The sequence below is a fragment of the Mixophyes fleayi genome, chromosome 2, assembly GCF_038048845.1.
Source record: "Mixophyes fleayi isolate aMixFle1 chromosome 2, aMixFle1.hap1, whole genome shotgun sequence".
NCBI classification, from domain to species: domain Eukaryota; kingdom Metazoa; phylum Chordata; class Amphibia; order Anura; family Limnodynastidae; genus Mixophyes; species Mixophyes fleayi.
Window position 1 is genome coordinate 309,884,513 of NC_134403.1, and position 20,893 is coordinate 309,905,405.

The window sequence follows — 20,893 nt, forward strand, 5'->3', positions numbered from 1 at the left end:
GACGCGCGTTTCGCTAATAGCTTTCACTAGGCAAGCCGATGGTACGGCTCCATTGGCTATTTAAGTTAAAGAACCCTCCCCTTGCTCTGACATCATCCTTAGTAACATAGTAATGTTGTAGCAACCAGGATAATGTTTCTTCCGCCGGACATGAAGACAATATCTTCCGTGCAGCGGAGGTTGTAATAGAAATTAATTGAAAGGTTTTATTAAAAAGAAAATATTGTTTCAACACAATCTTTGAGATATAGCGATATATGGCCCACGATCTTACCTTGTCATTAGAAAAATGTGTTAAAACATAACACACATATCTGAATAGATCTAATACTCGGAGGGGACTATCTATCATGGTAAGTATATTTTAAACATGATGATCATTCCTTAGTAACAGACATGTATGTTATTAATTATAACTATACCACCAGAGGAAAAATTGAGGAGTCATTAGGGGGATATGTGTTTATATATTCACTTATATAGTTATATAGTGAAAGAAAACTACTTTCACTATGTGTAGTTATTAACTAAATTGTGTTAGATATGAGATATAAGAATCTCCTAATTATTAAATAGTGAACATGTCAAGTGTTAATTTGGTGCAATAAATTTGAGTCTCTAATAGACTCAAGGAGTATGGTGGTATGTCATACTGTCACTTCTCCTATTGCAGTCATATTTAACCATTCACATACCGTCACTTCTAAATGTCCACTTCGACCACTGGTTAGGACCATGTGTATTTCACTGTATGTGTAAACTTGTTTAAAAGAATTGCTATTAACAATAAATAGGTAACTGAGGATAATCAAAACAAACCTTTCATGGAAATATGTGTGTACAATGTCGAGCTATGCCTTCACAAACTGGGTTCAGTATTATTATTGTTATCATTATTATTAATGTTAAACAGGTCATACAAGATACACAAAATAAATGCAGTCATGAAAACAAAGGGTAGGGAGGGCCCTGCTCATAAGATGGCGTCACAGCACCCCCTCCTGCACTTGTCACTTGTTTTAAAAGTAGGCAAGTATGATTTAATTAGGAGACCTCTACCCTCCCCAAACCGATGCATTTCTATATCTACAAGAAGTATTTGTCTATCAAAGACTATGGGCACCTGGGATAAATTTCCCTTTACTAAAAAAAAAAGGTGCTGAGCCAGATTAAATACAAGTGGGTTTTATTTGGTCACTTGCTGGCCCAGAATGGTGTGAACTACAGCCACTTAATAAAAAAAAATTCTGTGCCCACCAAAACCAAGCTAAATACAAGTGATACATCATTGTCTAATGGTTTCTACTGTTAAATTGGTGGCCCAAAATGAGTTAATTGAAAAACTGCAGCTACTTATTCAAATTGGTAAAAATGACTCACTTTGGCACTAGATTTGATGCCTCAGAATGATGATGATGAAGAACCATACCTCCCAATATTTAAAATGCCTAAATCTGTATACAACCACGCCTCCTCTGGAAGGGGCGTGCAGTTATGTCATGTTAGGGGCATGTCCACTGTGAAATTATTGGTCGAATTTGATTTAATAATTGGAAAAATGGTTTAATTTTCCGAAGCTGCAGTTCAAATACGTGAATAATAAATAAGAGGATAATAAGATTCTACCTTCAGACGGTGGTTCTGTTTTACAGAACATGCTAGAACTTGTATCTCCAAGGTTACCAGATAGACACATTCTGTCTCTAATGAAAGGCAAGGAAATGGTTAGACGTCTGACCCAATTATATTTACAGTTTCATATGTTGCCGTTAATACTCAGATTGCTGTAACCGCGATTCATTCGGAGCAGCAACTTTCATACTTTCTTTAATTGACACTCCTTGCCCACATCAAAGATGGCTCCGCCGTGCAGCCGACGTAAGAGGTGTGTGTTGTGGCGTGGCGGAAGCTCCAATCAGGCAGTGGTAGGATAGGCCCCTAGGAAGGTTACAGGCGGCTGTTCTGGTTTGAGGTCGTCGGTGTCACAGAACTAGTGTACCGGCTCGAAGTGTGACCCGGATCCCCCACTGACTGGCCGTCCATGCAAAAGATGCTGTCTATATTGTCCCGTGTGCTGCAGGGCTCGGCCCATAAACCTGTCACCGTGAGTATTAGTGGAGAGAAGGGCAAGTTCCCTGATGCAGCAGACATAAACCATTTAAACACTTAAGTGGGTGGATCACATGGGAACTGGCTGGAGCACAACAAGATATTGGGGAGTTGTTGGAGTAGATGGAAACCCTTACATAGGAGAAGTGACAGAAGGGGACGCTGGTGACTGACTGACGGAAGAGGACGCAGAGGACTGTCAGTGGCAGGAAGGGAGGCAGGGTACTGTTACTGACAGGAGGGGACGCAGGGGACTGTTACTGACAGGAGGGGACGCAGGGGACTGACAGGAGGGGACGCAGGGGACTGTCAGTGACAGGAGGAAGGTAGAGGACTGTCAGTGACAGGAGGAAGGTAGAGGACTGTCAGTGACAGGAGGAAGGTAGAGGACTGTCAGTGACAGGAGGAAGGTAGAGGACTGTCAGTGACAGGAGGAAGGCAGGGGACTGTTACTGACAGGAGGAAGGCAGGTGACAGGAGGGGACGCAGGGGACTGTCAGTCACAGGAGGAAGGCAGGGGACTGTCAGTGACAGGAGGGGAAGCAGGGGACTGTCAGTGACAGGAGGGGAAGCAGGGGACTGTCAGTGACAGGAGGGGAAGCAGGGGACTGTCAGTGACAGGAGGGGAAGCAGGGGACTGTCAGTGACAGGAGGGGAAGCAGGGGACTGTCAGTGACAGGAGGGGAAGCAGGGGACTGTCAGGGACAGGAGGGGAAGCAGGGGACTGTCAGGGACAGGAGGGGAAGCAGGGGACTGTCCGTGACAGGAGGGGAAGCAGGGGACTGTCCGTGACAGGAGGGAAAGCAGGGCACTGTTCGTGACAGGAGGGGACGCAGGGGAGTGTCTGTGGAAGGAGGAAGGTAGAGGACTGTCAGTGACAGGAGGAAGGTAGAGGACTGTTACTGACAGGAGAAGGGCAGGGGACTGTTACTGACAGGAGGAAGGCAGGTGACAGGAGGGGACGCAGGGGACTGTCAGTCACAGGAGGAAGGCAGGGGACTGTTACTGACAGGAGGAGACGCAGGGGACTGTCAGTGACAGGAGGGGACGCAGGGGACTGTCAGTGACAGGAGGGGACGCAGGGGACTGTCAGTGACAGGAGGGGAAGCAGGGGACTGTCAGGGACAGGAGGGGAAGCAGGGGACTGTCAGGGACAGGAGGGGAAGCAGGGGACTGTCAGTGACAGGAGGGGAAGCAGGGGACTGTCAGTGACAGGAGGGGAAGCAGGGGACTGTCAGGGACAGGAGGGGAAGCAGGGGACTGTCAGGGACAGGAGGGGAAGCAGGGGACTGTCAGGGACAGGAGGGGAAGCAGGGGACTGTCAGTGACAGGAGGGAAAGCAGGGCACTGTTCGTGACAGGAGGGGACGCAGGGGAGTGTCTGTGGCAAGCGGGGATGCAGGGGATTGTGTGTCAGGAAGGGAAGCAGGGTATTCTCATACTAGTAGGTTAATTGGCTGCTATCAAAATTGATCCTAGTCTCACTATCTCTGTGTGTATATGTTAGGGAATTTAGACTGTAAGCTTCAATGGGGCAGGGACTGATGTGAGTGTACAGTGCTGCAGAATTGGTGACCCTATATAAATAGCTACTGATGATGACTGTGTCAGGAGGGGACGCAGGGAACCGCCTGTGTCAGGAGGGGACGCAGGGAACCGCCTGTGTCAGGAGGGGACGCAGGGAACCGCCTATGTCAGGAGGGGACGCAGGGAACCGTCAAGTGTGTAAGGAAGGAGATGCATGAAATACCTTTCACAGATAAATATGGCTTTATGTAGACAACTCACAGACATGTATAAATAATAAGAATCTACCTTTAACAAAACTTTAAAAGCATAACACATTTGTAATATCTGACAAGTGGAGCAGTGCCTCTGAGCTAGATGGACTGGTTTACATCTAGTATACTGCTGTAATCATGCTGTTTATCTGATGTATGAACATGCATGTTTGGATAATTTACTCTTAAGTGGTTAGTAGTATTATTATTATTATTATTATTATTATTATTGTTTGTATTGCATGCCCACAATATATATGAGGTTTAGTTATTTTCTCCATCACTGCATGTAATTCTTTGTCATGGATAAAATCAGTAACTCCATAAAACTTTGGATAATGGATATCAACTAAATGTTTTGACGGTGTTGCCAGTGTGACTTAAAACAACAATTGGAAACAGTATTCATGTTGAGGACTATTGATTTTACTAAAACTGTGTAACATTAGGTCAAATGTAGGGTGTAGTGTGATAGAGCCCAGCATTAACAGTTTACTGCCATTTCATTGAGAGAACAGACCCCTTTTTTGACCTTCTCCTTGGTAAGATGATGTATTTTTATTTTTTTCTTTATGTCTTGGGCTTGCTGCTGTTAAAGGGGGCTGCTAGTGAGGTAAGGATATACCTTACTCCTTAATGATATTTTTGTCAGTTGTGTTCATTTTTGTTTTCATTTCATTATACCAAGCTTACTACTTGTTTGTTGCCCTTGCTTTTGGCCATTTTTACATTAAGAAATAATGCTATCGATCTTTTTGTAACCAATATTAAGTAAGTTTCGGGTATAGTCTATTTTCAGGAGTCACATTTTAATAAGAATCTAAAATTTCAATAAAAAATTTGTAAGATTTGCTATTTACTAGCTTTTTTAATGCTGGATCTATTGGTATTGCTCTGATAGGGTTGCCAAAGTATTGCTCATATTTTGTGATCCTATTCTATGTTACTTCTCTCAACCTTGGCGAGAAGAGGAGGTCTGAGGCATCTTAGTGGCACTGACTGCACAGTACCGGTGTCATTTAGTGATTTAACTGGAGTTGCCATAAGATCAGCCAATCAGCCATGAAGCTCCTGCTTTTCTGAATAAAACTCTGCGTCCACAACTGCAACATAGCAACTTTAGGACACTTTTGAGACTTGACAGCCAGAAATTCGCCCAGATTGAGTTCTGAAGCAGAACATGTTGTTTCACAGAGGGCCAAAGCTCCCGCAATTTAAACTTTGAGTTCTGCGGAATGTTTGTGCCTTCATATTTCGCTGCATGAACAAAGCTTAGACCAGTGATGGCTAATCTATGACACTCCAGGTGTTGTGAAACTACAAGCCCCAGCATGCTTTGCCAGTTGATAACTAGCAGATAGCTGGCAGAGCATGCTGGGACTTGTAGTTTCACAACACCTGGAGTGTCACAGGTTAGCCATCACTGGCTTAGACGGTGACTGTCAGGTTATTTTGATGGGTGGTGGGGTTGTCATAAGACTGGGAACACTTAAAGCCAAATTCCACTGACAAAATGCAACATTTCATGGCCAAAACAAGGTTGAATATGGTTTGGAAATTTTGCTCACCGCTACTATCAATTTTGTACACATATTGGTGGCATAACAACCCCACAAAACATAGATAAGAAAATGCCGTTTAATTCTTGTTACACACCCTACTACTACAGCAGTAGTTTTTTTGACCCAATAACAAGTTTCCTTTAATGGCTGCTTTTAGTGCTGTATAACACATTCCACACATTTCTTTCCAGTCACTCATGTTTTCTAATATGTAAAAACTGTATCTGTATGAATTTAGTGAATTATGGTGCATACTGTATATATCTATCTTCTTCGGTGGTCAGATCATATAATATTTATTTTTTTAAGGCTGTCCGTGTTATGGTGGCATCCCGCAACTATGCAGACTTTGCGTCAGAAGCAACATTTGAAATCAAGGTAAGACTTCTATTAATGGCTTCTGAAACTGTGTCAAAATATATTTTTCCAATCCCCTCGCTCCCCACAAATATATACCCGCCCCTGTGAAAAGCCTTGCTTAGGTGACATTATCCACCTCCTCAACTGGGCATCATCTTCAAGTGCATGGTAGGCTGACCAGTGTGGAAAGCCACCCTCTCCCCTTTTCTAATTGGATGATAGAAATAACTGTACATAATTATATATTACAGTTTGTGCACACATTTTGTTAAAATGTTACCTGTGCAATCTTAGAAAAGTGCACTGTTTGTCTTATATTACTTATATCTACTAAAACAAGTTAAAATGAACCTGGATGCCCTAAGATATGCCTTTTGTATTCATTTAAATCATTGCGTAGGAAAAATTGGTCTCATGGTAAGCGGGCCATTCACTGAGCATAAAGGAGTTAAATTGACTGTATGCAGGATAGGTGTATTTACATATTTTATACTCTCTTAATGGGAATCTCATGAAAATAAATGAGTAAGATGTTTTCTTTAATTACTAGAAATGTGATGTTCACAAACTGGAGGAGGCCCCACCAACCACAGCCGTTCTAACACGTGAGCAGGGGCTGCAATATTACAGGACTATGCAGATCATCCGTCGCATGGAGCTGAAATCCGATCAGCTGTACAAGCAAAAGATCATTCGTGGATTCTGTCATCTGTATGATGGTCAGGTAAGAAGCTGCTGCAGTGACTGATGTTATATGGTGGGTGTTACAGTTATATTTATGCTCTGGGAAGGAGAAAGTATGACAGTGGAAACATGGCAGACATTGACCGATCTGACCTAACCACATCATAACTAGTTGTAGTTTTATTGCTGATCTCTAGTATATGAACATCATTTGAACAGTGGTATATGGCCTGCTGCTTACAAAACAGACTTGAGTATTATAAGCACATAGTTTGAACTCTTCCAAATTTTAAGTTCCTTTATATGTATTGCTTTACATGGCTAGGGTAGTGTCGCACAAGCTTTCAGCAAATAAACAGTCTGGGAAAGAGACACTTTAAGATTTGAGAGTGTTTTCCTGCTGGCAGAATGAAAATGCTGCTTGAAAAACTCTACATAGTAATAAACTGTTTTATAGCAGCTGTTTAAATGCTAGTCTGACGTGTATCAGAGAAATACAATAACGGTGCTGTCACGCCAACTTTTTTTTTAAACGTGTTCATGCCTAATTTTTATAGTGTGTTTTAATGCAGCTAAAAGAATGCAGTGTTTTTATATTGCAGAGCGTAGAACATGCACATGAAACGCTCTGTATGACAGGGTTTGCTCCCTTTTTGTCTTTCCTGTATTCCTCCCCCTCATGTTGTTCATTTACATGCATGCATACATACATTCATACATATCCCTACATTCATTTAAGTAGGATATGAATATTGTCTCTGTTTCCCAGAGGTATTGGTGGTAGAATGTAATAGCACTGTAGCTATACTTGAGGTGGGCAGTGCACCCTATTCAGAGAAGAGGAAGATAAATGGTGCTCTGATTTTATTGTGGGACAAATATAAGATTCTAATTTGTTTACTGTTTATAAGCCAAGTCCATATATGAGTGCATTAAATTTATTCTATGTGTTTAATGTATATAAACTGTTTTTTTTCCTCTCTCTCCAGGAAGCGTGCTGTGTTGGTCTAGAGGCTGCCATAAACTCCACAGACCACTTAATTACAGCTTATCGAGCTCACGGATATACTTATACACGTGGGGTATCTGTGAAGGAAATCCTTTCAGAGCTCACAGGTATGTGCAGTGCAACCACATGTATACATTCACATCCAAAAGGCTCGTTTATAAAACACACAAAAATCAGAGCCGATTCCAGCAATCACCTTTATGGTGTACATCTGCCATTCAATCTTTGTAAGAGTCACCATAAAAGCGGGATGTGCCTACATTTGAGGATTTGTGAATGCTTCAGAAAACGTGCATGGTGGAAACATTAGGATCCTCATTAGAGTCCTATGAGCCCCTTCATTAATTTAAATGTTTAGTTTTTCTCCCAAAATATTGCCCTGTTTCGTTTCACTTATGTCTAAATCATAAGAGGGAGTGACCTCATCACTATCTTTTAGGAATGCGCTTTTCTGACAAAGTGCCGCTGAAAATGTTTAAAATGTGTCCTATTACAAGTACAAGACGAGACCTGGGGGTAAATGAATTAATTAGCGATTCTAGCAAATTGGCGATTTTGTAGGCATAATTTAAAACGGCAATGGGTTGAAAGGTAAAACTTGCCCTTAAACCCATTGCCACTTTAAATTATGCCCACAAAGTCAGTGATTTGCTAGAATTGTTAGTTAATACATTTGCCCCCTATTGTACACTGCCTCTAAGCAGAAGAAAAAGTTAGGTCCCTTACCATTGAGAAAAATGCTGTGTTGCGCATATGTAAAACAGGAGCACACCTCCCTATATATGTCTTCTCTGCTTCCACTGGCTTATGCAATGTCTTATCCTGTCTCTTTTAAGCAGATGGGCACTCCCTATCGGTGGAACTTCTCACATCAGAAAGTGCAAACTCTTGCACCTGCCCAGACAATGCAATTTCAGCCCACGTATCCTAGGATTTCTGTAAAATTGGGTGCATTTGGCCAAGAGTGAACAAATGCCATCACAAAAGTGCATTTGTGCTGAGGATTTTTCATTGACATCACTGACATTACTTAATCACATCACCACTTGATTTTGACATAATCAGTGTCCTCTCAGATGATGATGACACCAATGATATTGGTGGCAACATTACATCTTCATTTTACTCTGATGACATGACTTGAGAAGATCACTAATTTTATAAATAAACATGACACCGCTACTTTATTACATCACCCCCTTCAAAATGCACACTGTACTTGATCAATGGCCCACTCACTTTTCAATAACACTCATGACAATGACAATTGTATTGACGCTAAGTGTGAGATTCAGTTACCCAAAAATACACATGAAGAGTCTCCGGAACGGCAGCTGAGACACTTTGCGCATATTTTTGTTAGTGAAATATCCGCTGATTTTTGCTCGCGCCTCTAATGAGCGTATTTTTTTACCATATTGCTGATAAAAATGGGCAGCCGCGGTGTTCTCTGGACCATCACGGATAATTGAATCTCCCCCTAAAAATGATACAACATCAAAATTTTGACTGGTGTCCTGATTTGAGAACATCATTGAGGATGTTACATGATAGTAACAAAACCAGTAATGTTACTACTGATGACTTCCGCCTATGTTGATGTTGCCACTTGATAACTGCTCCATTTCATGACGAGATCACTAGCTGGATCGGGATATCGCCATATGACATCACCAATTTTATTAGTGCTGATACATTTTAAGACTACATAATATTTCCATTTGATCCACTTGATAATGACGTCTCATTTGACAAACACATCACAATTGTCCCTCGCTGAGGATATCGGCAATGATATTGCCTCTTCATGGCGTAATTGATAACATCACTTGATGATATTCACATGGTGATGACCTTTTGACATTACCATTATATCACACCATGGTGAGGGCGGCATCACTTAATTAAACCACCAGTGGTAATGTCTTCAATTGCTGTAGTTCTAATGTGAAATGTTTTGCTTTCTTTTCTCTCACACCAGGAAGAAAAGGTGGCTGTGCCAAGGGAAAAGGGGGCTCAATGCACATGTACGCCAAAAACTTCTATGGAGGAAATGGAATTGTGGGAGCTCAGGTATTTTATTATTCTGATTATTATTTGCCAGTTGAGACTTTACCGTGGAAACTGAGTGTTTCCTGGGCAATGCTTCTAAGTGAAACCCTGAAAAACTAAGGCTATTGGGATGGTAGGTGTTTTATCACTAATGGGCTAAATAATTATTTAGTATTTTGCTTTACTGACCGTTATAAACACTTCCGTTCTCTGCACAAACTGCAATTCTCAAGAATTTCACAACTGTGCTCCTGGGCATTATAAATAGTTACATTTATTTGTCTATCACAATCCCAACTTCGGACCAAAGATTCAATCTCGCATAGACGTTTTGTTTGTTTTTTGCCCAGCATGCTTTATACCCTTTTACCATAATGTCTTTTTTTCAATGACGTGTTCATAAACCTCTAACAATACTTTCCTATGCAAAATCATTTTGTGGACACCACTAGTACAAAGGTCTCTCACATGGAAGCATTGAGTTTATGCTCGTTCCCAGGAGAGAGTAACCTGGTCTGAGCCAGTCAATGTCAAGCTCCTTGGTGGTCATGTGATGGAAAAGGAAGGTGGGGATGGGGTGGTTATGCTATGGAAGTTCCAAAGCCTTTCTTCTCACAACATCCTATATCATATGAATTGTCACCATGGTAATTGTATGACACCTCGAGTTTAAATCATTACTAGAATCTTGAAGAAATTAGAAATGTGCTATTTTCATATATTATTTTAACACTAGATGGTGCTGTAGTTTGTCTGAAAATTATGTTGTAATTGAGCAGTCTAACCTTTTCATATTTTCAAGCTCACTCATATAACTTACTTTGTTGTTTTTGTTGTCCATTCATTTAGATGACATACCTTTTATTTACCCCAGGTCCCCCTTGGAGCAGGCATTGCTTTGGCCTGTAAGTATTTTGGAAATGATGAGATATGTCTTGCCTTATACGGTGATGGTGCTGCTAATCAGGTAAGAATATAAAGTTCATTTTTAATGCAGAGCGTCATACATGAAATAATGTACAACATAATTGGTATTTTCTAATACTAATATTCTGAATATTAGTACTATATTATTATGGTCACACAGGCTGCATTATTTAGCTTTGTTTTATGCTTTGAACACTACATGCTGTCTGGGTTCCTGTTTTCATATTGCTCCAAATGGATACTATGATACTACTACTTAACTCTTTGGAGACAAGGATGGATTACATGTCTTTGACCAGATATATTTGCATGATATCATGGTGTCTTGATTTCATTGGAAATTGCTTTTTCATACCTTAATCTAATAAGAGTTTTTTGTGAGTACATATAGGGGTTTCTTTTGTTGTGATTAGCTACGGAAAAATGCAAAAATCATTTTAAAAATGTTTAGATTATTCCATAGTTCTGTAGTGGGACAGGAGAGGGCATGAGACTGGAGCTGGTAAAACACGCAGGGGGAGCAGAATTTAGTGGGGATGGATAGGCTGTAGAGAAGAGGCGGGTTTTGAAAAGGGTTTTGAGAGAGCGTTTGAAAGATGGACTGTTGCGGTAAAGTCTGTTCAGGTGGGTTTGGTGTTTCATCAGTGGGGAGGAGCACTTGAGAAGTATTTTAGGTGGGAGTGAGTGGTGGCTACCAGAAAGAAGGTGAGGCATAGTCCGTCTCATGAAGCATGCTGCGGAGGCCAAGAGAATCAAGTATGTTAAGGAGAAGAAAGTGGTCGACTATATTGACAGCGGCAGGTCAAGGAGGATGAGTAGGGAGAAGTGACCCTTCGATTTAGCCATGAGTAGATCAATGGTCACTTTAGTGAGGGCAGGCTTGGTGGAATGTAGATGGTGGGTGGAAACCCAGTTGCAGAAGGGTGAGAAGAGAGTGAGTGGAGAGAAAGTGAGTCAAGAAGTTGTATACACAAACTGCTCTAGTAATTTGGAAGCAAAGGGGAGGAGAGAAATAGGGCGGTAGCTGGAGGGACAGTTAGGATCGAGAAGGAGTTTCTTGATGATATGAGAGATGAGTGCATGTTAAATGATGGAAGGGAAGGTGGCAGCGTAGAGGGACAGTTAGAAGCGATGGTGTGGAACAGGATCGAGGGGAAATAAGAACGGAATGTGAAAACCTCGTATTCCGTAACAGGAGAGAAAGAACTGAAGGCGAATAAGTGAGTGGCAGTGAAGGTGGGTGTCGTGTGATGGATCTGGTGAGAAGTTTTCTTGATGGGTGGTATAATTTTCGGTGGTAATCGTAAAAACGATTACGATGATACCTACAAAGAAACACTGATTAGGCAAAAAAACTACATCAGTATACATAGACTTACCTACAAAGCTACGCTTTAGATTTCCGAGGGGTGGATGATGTTGACCCTAACTAATTCCGGTAGGTATCGTCATTGTCGGAGTTGTGGTACTCAAAAAAATCGTACCCAACCCGTAATTTTGTCTTCGAAATAAGTGGCTAAGTCATAAGCAGTGAGGGAAGAAGGGGGGAGTATGGTGGATGTGGACAGACAAGGGACAGTGGTGTCTGAGGTTTGCTGGGTGGTTATTGGGGATCTAAAGTAGTTTTGCTTTGTGAGAGAGAATGCAGTATAGTAAGAAGACAGGATACGTTTATAATGAGACGTCTGAGTTGGAGTGAGATTTTATTTCCCTTTGTGCTAGGAGGTATGGGAGCACATTTGTAGGTGGTTGGTCTGTTTGGAATGCAGGGGTTTGGACTGTCCGCGACGGTGTGTGGTGGCTGAAGCCTCATCGGTGTAGTGTTGTAGAATAAGACGGCAACGTTGGGGCATGACGTAGTAGAGAAAGGAGAGGTTCAAGTGAGACTTAGAAGAGGATTGGGTCAAGGCCAGTTAAGTGTTGTTGTGTACGGATGGATTTGGAGGCAAGGTGAGGTAGAAGAAAATGAGTGGAGTGCTGGGGCATTCTTACAGCCTAGGACTGACCGCCCTACTTTCTCCCTAACACTACAATCAGGAATACATTCATAAGAACCTGACAGCCCAGACAGTTCATATATGATATCTCTACTAGGTCTAATCTGTTGTGGTCAGAGAGCAGGAAGACAGAGGTGAGCAGCTGGAGTTGGCACAGAGATGGGAGAACACAAACTCCAAGGAGTGTTCAACTCCTCCACCTTGTCGGTCACCCTGTCCATGAGTGTGGGGGTGTAGAAGATTCCTCAGTAGGAAATAGCTCCAGGGGAAGCGGTGTCTGAGGGAGGTAATCAGATTTCAGTAATGGCAAGAAGACTGAAGGAGTGATCGAGGAATAGGTTGCACAGGGATGCAAGTTTGTTGCAGACAGATCTAGCGTTCTTGAGTGCACTGGGTAGGTGGAGAGGTAAGAACAAGGTTGGAAGGTTTAGAGATACAGGATTGGTGGGAAATTTTTGTGATTGACGGAAGAGCGTAAAGAGATAGTGGGTATTGTTCAAGGTCCAGGGTTGGGGGGAAATTTCACCAGAGGCCTATACCAAAAATTTACAGTGAAATGTATTCATTTTATTTGTGATGCTAAATATGGATCTATTTTACGATTAGATCTATGTCTGCATGGATCTGTTAGTAATGACATGCAAGGAATAACTGATTTAGATAAACCTTGCAAGATCAAAGGCCTTCCTTGTAGGAGGAAAGCTGTGCTGACATTAAGATTACTCTGACTTCTCGTGATAATGTGGAAGAAGTCTGGTGCTTCTGCATTCATTGTACCAATGGTGTTGACATTTCATGTTGTTTGTACAGATCTCCGGGCCAGTAACCAACCAAAGTGAGAAGTGCACTGCCCTAACCCCCACTGCCATCTGTATAATGTTGAAGGGGTTAAACTGCATATGACTCCCATACTTTTTATCTATTATTTCTATTTTTAACGCTGCATCTGCAGTTTGTTTTATGGTCCCGGCTCCCTCCAAGTCTGACAGTGAGGATAAAGCGATGGCAGAATGAGTGGCTGTGTGATACAGGACAAGTCATTTACAAGTGTTTGTGGAAAAATGGTTCCCCGTTAAACCCTGTTGTTCATTTTGAAATATAATTCACATAATTTGTGATGATAATGGGTATGGAGCACTCCATCGTTTCATCATTTATAGGCAAACTGCCAGGTTTTGCTTTTATTTACTAGTGACTGCTATGCGGATGGAAGTCACATCTCTGACCTAATCTATAAGATACAGGAGTGAAATACACACTCTACACATCTAATAATTACATTTATATCTGTGAGTGTCCACTTTCTGCAATACAACATATTTAAAGGAAAATTAGACCTTTTGGCCATTTAATTGACTGTAACTGGTCCTCGATCTCACAGAGAACTTCCAGAAAGTTTTATTCTTGGCCGTAATATTTATTATTATTGTCACGGGAGACTTTCAGCCTTCTCTTATGGTTTTGCAGGGTCAGATTTTTGAGACGTACAACATGGCCGCACTGTGGAAACTGCCCTGTATCTTCATATGTGAGAACAACAGATATGGTATGGGTACGTCTGTGGAAAGGGCGGCAGCCAGTACTGATTACTATAAACGTGGTGACTACATCCCTGGCCTGAGGGTGAGTACCAGTACCCTGGGTGGGACATGATCTGAAGATCTCTACATTGTAAACCAAAGATTTACAGACCACACACAAATGTATTGTGCTTAACTCTTAAAATGATTAGTTCTGGTGACCTGTTGATTACCCTTAGTGTAACCTCTTGTAGAATTGTTTTCTTAACTCAATAGATATTTAGTAAAGAATGTTTGCAATATAACAACACATAACAAAAAGAAAGGAAATTAAAAACAAACTACTATAGACTTTTAAAGAACAGGTGATTTATCCCCCCCCTGTAATTTTTGTACCTTTTTCCCACCTGTCACTTGCTGGCAATAAAATATATAGACCATCAACACAACACATTCTTACAACATAGAGTAAGAACCTTTACTTATTGGACCAGAGGTTGGCTTTGTACACATTTATCTCTTCTTTAATATGTAAAATGAAATACTAGATTGAAGGAGATGTAAAAAAAAGTAATGTTAGAAACACAACTTGTTAAGTGCGTAAATCTTTACCAATCCATGTGTGGTTCCATACTGGTCCATATTGATCTATATTCTGAGAAACAGAAGAACTGGTTTAAATAATCTACAGTTAGAGTGGAGAGGTTTACAAAATAGCCCAGCAGTATTACCTTCTATTTTATCATGGAAACTTATTATGGAGACTTTCATAATTCAACACAGGCTTTTTGCTTGCAGCTCCCTGAGCTGCCAGTAGAAACCCGGGTTAAAATTACCGTAATAGCTTTAGCGCTGCGCTAATTCAGGGGGAATTGAATTCCCCCCCCCCCTATAAGTCTGTGCGTTTGTGAAGGTGCTAATTATTCTTCTGTATGGTACAATGTTTCCTCACATGGCCTCTTGCATCATTTTTCTTGTCATTAGGTTGACGGTATGGATGTTCTGTGTGTCAGAGAAGCCACCAAATTTGCCGCTGACCACTGCAGATCTGGCAAGGTACTTTGACATTCACTTTCTCTGTGATCTTATATTCTGTTTATTTGTAACATTACTTTATACAAACACCTTATTTTTCAGGGTCCTATGTTGATGGAACTTCAGACCTACCGTTATCATGGACACAGTATGAGTGACCCTGGAGTCAGGCAAGTACAACTGTGCTAAAGCTGGAACAACGAATGTGGTATTAGCATTAACTAGACTCAATCCCATAGTGAGAGAGTTTAATTAATGATTATTATACTGTTCTCATGAAGTTCACTGTGGGGACACGGTACAGTGAAACCTTGTCACATGGAGGATAGTCAAAAAGTTGTCTCTTTCCCACCAGTCCATATGCCCTGGTATGGCACAAGCTACATCAGTGTAGCACCAAAACAGTAGTACAGCACATAAAGAACAAAGAAAACTTGCAACTCCAACAGCAGCAAAAGATTGTCCTTGAATAGCCCCAAACAAATGGTAGTGATCTATAACCCCCAATTCATTTTTGGTGAGTACAAAATAAAACCCTCTCACTTGTTTTATTGAGGGACACTGCACTGTGGGGGCATCCTAAAACTGCCCCACTAAGGTTGAAGGACTAATTGAAAGTGAACTAAAAGCAAAGAAATACTTTGTGGTTCTTGCTTTGTAATCAGTCCACCTTTCCCAAACCACAAAAAGCAGGATTCTAAAGTGAGACATAGGTTTTCAAAATAAAATCTGTACTTTGAATGCTATTTTTTTTTTTAATGCACGGTCTTGAAAATGAAATTAAGAAAACGTGTAGAAACATGGACTGCCCACTTTTAAAAACGACAACCTCCTACATTAAATGAGAGGAACTCTGAGTTTATTGAAGCCAGAATGTGGGAGATCTGGGCATTATTATTAATTATAATAATAATTATAATTATTATTATTAACACTCAATCTCTGGACTTCTTAATGTTTTTTGTTGTATCGGGTGTTATTGTCTGGTGATCACTAGACAATATCTACTAAGGAGAAACATCTTTTGACAGAGTGGACTATCCTCTCTCGAATGAGTAGTCCCGAGTTTCTTGGAGACAGCATGGGAAAGATTTTCCAGTGCCCTTTCCCCAGTCCCTGAGAATTTTCTGTGTGTAATGGCTAGGAAAAGGTGGAGATCAGTGATGTCGTCATGCACTGGCGTGTTGACACAATCAAGCTCCACCTCTTCCCTAGGCAACACACTGTAAGTGTTATTTTTCCAGTCTTGAACACCATAAGTGCCAAGGACAAGTAGGACTTCTTAGAACTTTAGAGGCATATTTGCAGGAAGAATCCTATTGCACCTTAACACTAAGAGGTTAAGTTCCCGTTCGATCACAGGAACCCAGAATCCATTTCTGTTCCTAGGAAACACAGAAATTTCATATGGGGAGTGGAGGGTACATATGTCATACACAGGAGACACTTATCAAAATGAGCATTAGAGACAATTGGATGCTGAAACGTTACTGACAAAGCTGAAACTTGGCCCTTTAGGGAGCCCAAGTTGAGCTGCTGATCCAGATTGAAGGAAGCCAATAAGTCTGGCAAGACAGCAAGGATGGGTATGCTTGTTTCTAACACCACTGGAAATGAGTAATATAGGTTTGATGGTAATTGCAAGCTGAGGATGACATCCTAGCCTTCCGCATATTCTATTGAAGTCTAATGAAGTATGAAAAACCTCTAGCTCCCAGAACCTCTGCTTTAACAACCATGCCACTAAAGAAAGCTGTAAATGCAGATAGAGCAACACATCTTCTTAAAGTTTATGATGGAGAGGAAGCCACCACAGAAAGTTGGACAGAAAATTGACTATGTCTACATACATAGCCTTCATAAACCACAGTGGCTTAGTGATTAGCACTTCTGCCTCACAGCCCTGGGGGTCATGAGTTTGATTCCCGACCATTGTCTGTGTGGAGTTTGTATGTTCTCCCCGTGTTTGCGTGGGTTCCCTCCGGGTGCTCCGGTTTCCTTCCACACTCCAAAACATACTAGTAGGTTGATTGGCTGCTATTAAATTGACCTTTAGTCTCTTTCTGTTTGTGTATGTTAGGGAATTTAGACTGTAAACTCCAGTGGGGTAGGGAACTGTACAGCGCTGGGGAATTAGTGGCGCTATATAAATGGATGATGATGATGATGATGATAATAAACCAATTCTTAGAGATGAGAATTGTGCGTAGCACATCATGCTTGACTACCTAAGGGAGGAGAGCCAGAGGAGATAATAATTAAATCTATACTGGAACCATGTTGTTGTTGCTGACTTCCAGGTAGAGTATCTTTGTGATTCCTGACCATGGAGTATCATAATGACTGCTGCCATGACCTACTTGAAAACACTAAGGGCTGTTGATGGCCCAAACATTAGGGCAACAAACTGGAAGCAACATTTCTTTGTGTTTTTTGTAATTTTTTATTTTTTTTCAATGTGTAAACGAGTAGTGCTTTATTTTCATTCCAGTTACCGAACAAGAGAAGAAATTCAGGAGGTGAGGAGTAAAAGTGACCCGATCACTCTGCTCAAGGACAGGATGCTAAACAACAACTTGTCCAGTGTGGAGGAACTGAAGGTATTTTATTTTTTTAATATTTTCGTTTTGTCTTTACTTCTCTACTTACATGTGGTATAAAACAGGTAATACATATAACTGAAATAACAAAATCTACTAGCCTACTAGGCCCCGATTCATCGTCGGACCCAACCTGCACGCAACTTGCATTTAAAGAGTGAGCGCGGAGTTTGAGCGTAGTTCCGACTGTATTAAAACAAGCTGATTTGAATCTGGGTATAAGAACGCTCTAGCTAAACGTTACTTGCCATAGGTAGAGAACACCGTGCAGGATGTGCACATGCATAGGTGCAATGTAAAGTCAGAATGCATGCACAAAAATATAAGAAAATAAATTAACAGTTCTTAATACTATAATCATTAATAACAACAAAAAGAAAGTGAGAGCTCCACGCTTCCCTGTATGTGAGAATATAGTGGGTGCTGCCTTATTGGGAAATAAAGGTAGAGGTGGGTCCCAATCCTCTAGAAAGGTACATACAACAACAATAAAGGTATTGTTTCCCAGGTGCAAGTGGTAAAGTGTATATCGTATATAAACCGATTTAGGTTAACAAAAAAAATTTTTTATTCACAAATAGTTGCATATATGATGACCTTTAAAAACATGCAGTTTAGTCCGGACTTATAGATAAATACCTAACTTCAATACTACAACTGGAGGAGGGAAGACAGATGTCATCTGTCCAAATCACTGATTAGTCAGTGCTCTCAACCTATTACAAGCCACAACATCAAAGAGCGAAACTTCTAAATTCTCTCGCAAAGAACTGGGAGGAGGAGTATATCACTATATATGTAGGATTTACTATTAAGGCTCTTCTATAAGTGGATAACTCCTTTTAAAAAAGTAACTTAAGAATGATTTTAAAAAAAAAAAAAAAACACACACAAAAAAACTATCTTTCTGAAAATAAAATTATGTTGAGTGCCACAAATTACTGGAATAACTCCTGATACCTGAAATAGGATTTTTGTTTGAAAAGAGCAGTTGAAGACTCTGGCGCACACTTTTAATGCGATTTGGTAGATATTTAGTGAATAATTGACTCCATAGCGACATCTATAACCATGGAAACAATTTGTGTATTCCACATTTTGTTTCCATGATGTTGCTAAGGAAGGCCAGTTTACAAACTATCTGTCTTCAACTGCTGCTTTCAGGCGTAAGTCCTATTTCAAGTATGGGAAGTTATCCTAGAGAGTTGTTACCCAGCGCAGTGACTTTATTAGGCAAAATAATTTTTCAGTTGAGTTACCTCATGACTCTTTTGCATAACATTACACTTACATTCACTTATACATTCATGTATAAAGTAGTAGCAGACAAAACACTAAAGGTAGAAAAACTACCAATCCTTAATCATGTTACTTCCTGCCCTACTGCTATTACTGATCTATATCTGTCATGACGCCCAGGTGCTTCATGTCTGGAAGCGCTGAAAATCATGGGAATTGTAGTTCTGTAACAGTCACTGTGTCAGTGATCGAATATCCCTGGTTTAGACAACGTTATTTTTGTTTTCGGACATTGGAGATTTATGGAACTAGGGGATTTGTCATGTCTGAAGAACAAATATGTATTTACTATTATTTAGTGACAGACTTTTGTACAAGGACTGTTAGACCTGACATGTAGCACAAATAGTACTAAACCGTATGTGTTAATGCATGGCTATTGCTAGTTAATACAACTGTGTTGTTTTGTAGGAAATTGATGTTGAGGTGCGAAAGGAAATTGAGGAAGCTGCCCAGTTTGCCACCACTGACCCAGAGCCCCCCCTAGAGGAGCTAGGACATCACATTTATAGCAGCGAACCAGCCTTCGAAGTACGAGGTGCAAACCCTTGGATCAAGTACAAGTCTGTCAGCTAGGCCTCATACAACCATACAATTATGCCATTAGTCTGTTACTCTCTGGCCCTCTAATGGGAACTGTTGGTCTTTCATTTAACCATTTCTAATGTGGATAAGAACCAGATGTCTATTTCAGGCATTTTTTAATTTGTACCATTGGTATGCCTGACGGTGTTGGAAAGATTTAACTATAAATCTGCCAATTGTCTTAGATTCTACTGTTGAGACAGGGAAAGACATCAACATGGTTATAACAGCCTTGTGGTACATCCCCATTACATTTCTGATGTGTTTATTTATAGGCTACTGTTTTTAAAAGTATCCAGAAAGCCAATAATCTGTCTTACCAGACATTCATTTTGCAGTCATTAAAATTTGACCTTGACATATGTATCCATTGTTGCATTTTTATTTAATTAAATGTCAGCGCCTATATTATTATTATTATTATTATTATTATTATTATTCAGAATTTTCCAGACATAATCCATAGCATTAGCTAGGATCTTTCTTTATTAGTGTCTATAAATAATAATATATAATTTCCAGTGAAACCACAATTTGCTTTGTGTTTAATGATGTATTTCTCTAGATTTGTTGTAAGTGCTTGACAATTGTTAACCAATCAATTTCTGGTCGTCTTCTCTACCCCATTATTTTTTGACACTAATGTATTGTGGTTTCACTGGAAGATACCTGGACCTGCAGGTGAATAGGACCTTTGTGTGTTAAAAACTGTGATTTTTTTTTTATGCCTCGTTTGGACTTTATGCTGAAATACATCACATTACTACTTGACATGTTTCTTAGACAGATCTGCTGGAGGTTTTGGGTTGAGCAAAGTACCCTTTAGTTTGTATGTACCATCCTGCAATTGTATCTAAATGCAGCGCCCCTTCTTGTGTTTATCAAACAGACCTTTGCATATCATCCTTTACCTTTGAATATAGTGCATACATTGCAGACCTGGACAGTGTTTTAGCCAAAGACACTGAAGTTAGAGAACTTGGCCCCTTTCAGTAGATGCCCCACGCCCCAGAGCTGTACTGTCTGTGTAACTGGGGTATGTTAATCCTCTCACAACACAATAGATGGCATTGCCCAAGTGACAGGTGATGTATGGCACATTGAGGGGTTGATTCTGTACAGCAAAGTATGAGATAACATATTAATGTGTCTAGTTATACACACTCCTGTGATGGGCAATATTAGGCACAGAAAATGTACTGTTAAAAGTATTGTTCACTTGTTTATATTTCAAGAATTTCTGTCAGTAGGTTTAACAAGTTAGAGGCTAGAATAACTAGTTATTAATTCTGATGTGTAACATGTCCACTGGATACTCTGGCATGTGACTGTAAAATAACCTCTTCCACTAGAACATGCTTTCCAGTACACAAG

The 20,893-nt window shown here is 40.6% G+C and overlaps 1 protein-coding gene across 2 annotated transcripts; it reads left to right on the plus strand.

The window, feature by feature from the left end:
• Nucleotides 1-1,897: 1,897 nt before the first annotated feature.
• PDHA1 (pyruvate dehydrogenase E1 subunit alpha 1) lies at nucleotides 1,898-19,885 on the plus strand. 2 transcript variants are annotated; one of them, XM_075196537.1, is made up of 12 exons: nucleotides 1,898-2,104; nucleotides 4,488-4,502; nucleotides 5,761-5,829; nucleotides 6,362-6,535; nucleotides 7,485-7,611; nucleotides 9,486-9,577; nucleotides 10,431-10,523; nucleotides 13,948-14,103; nucleotides 14,985-15,056; nucleotides 15,138-15,205; nucleotides 17,527-17,635; nucleotides 19,346-19,885. In XM_075196537.1, the coding sequence occupies exons 1-12, from the start codon at nucleotides 2,042-2,044 to the stop codon at nucleotides 19,508-19,510; spliced, it is 1,203 nt and encodes a 400-aa protein (XP_075052638.1). In that variant the 5' UTR covers nucleotides 1,898-2,041; the 3' UTR covers nucleotides 19,511-19,885. The 2 variants fall into 2 exon arrangements, with proteins under 2 accessions (XP_075052638.1, XP_075052639.1); XM_075196538.1 differs by lacking the exon at nucleotides 4,488-4,502.
• Nucleotides 19,886-20,893: the final 1,008 nt, after the last annotated feature.

What these genes read in the sequence shown, in the direction of transcription:
- PDHA1 (XM_075196537.1), top strand. Translation starts at nt 2,042, where the DNA reads ATGCAAAAGATGCTGTCTATATTGTCCCGTGTGCTGCAGGGCTCGGCC. An exon ending in ATGGAATTGTGGGAGCTCAG is followed by an intron (nt 9,578 to 10,430) that starts GTATTTTATTAT and finishes TATTTACCCCAG; the next exon opens with GTCCCCCTTGGAGCAGGCAT. An exon ending in ATGAGTGACCCTGGAGTCAG is followed by an intron (nt 15,206 to 17,526) that starts GCAAGTACAACT and finishes TTTTCATTCCAG; the next exon opens with TTACCGAACAAGAGAAGAAA.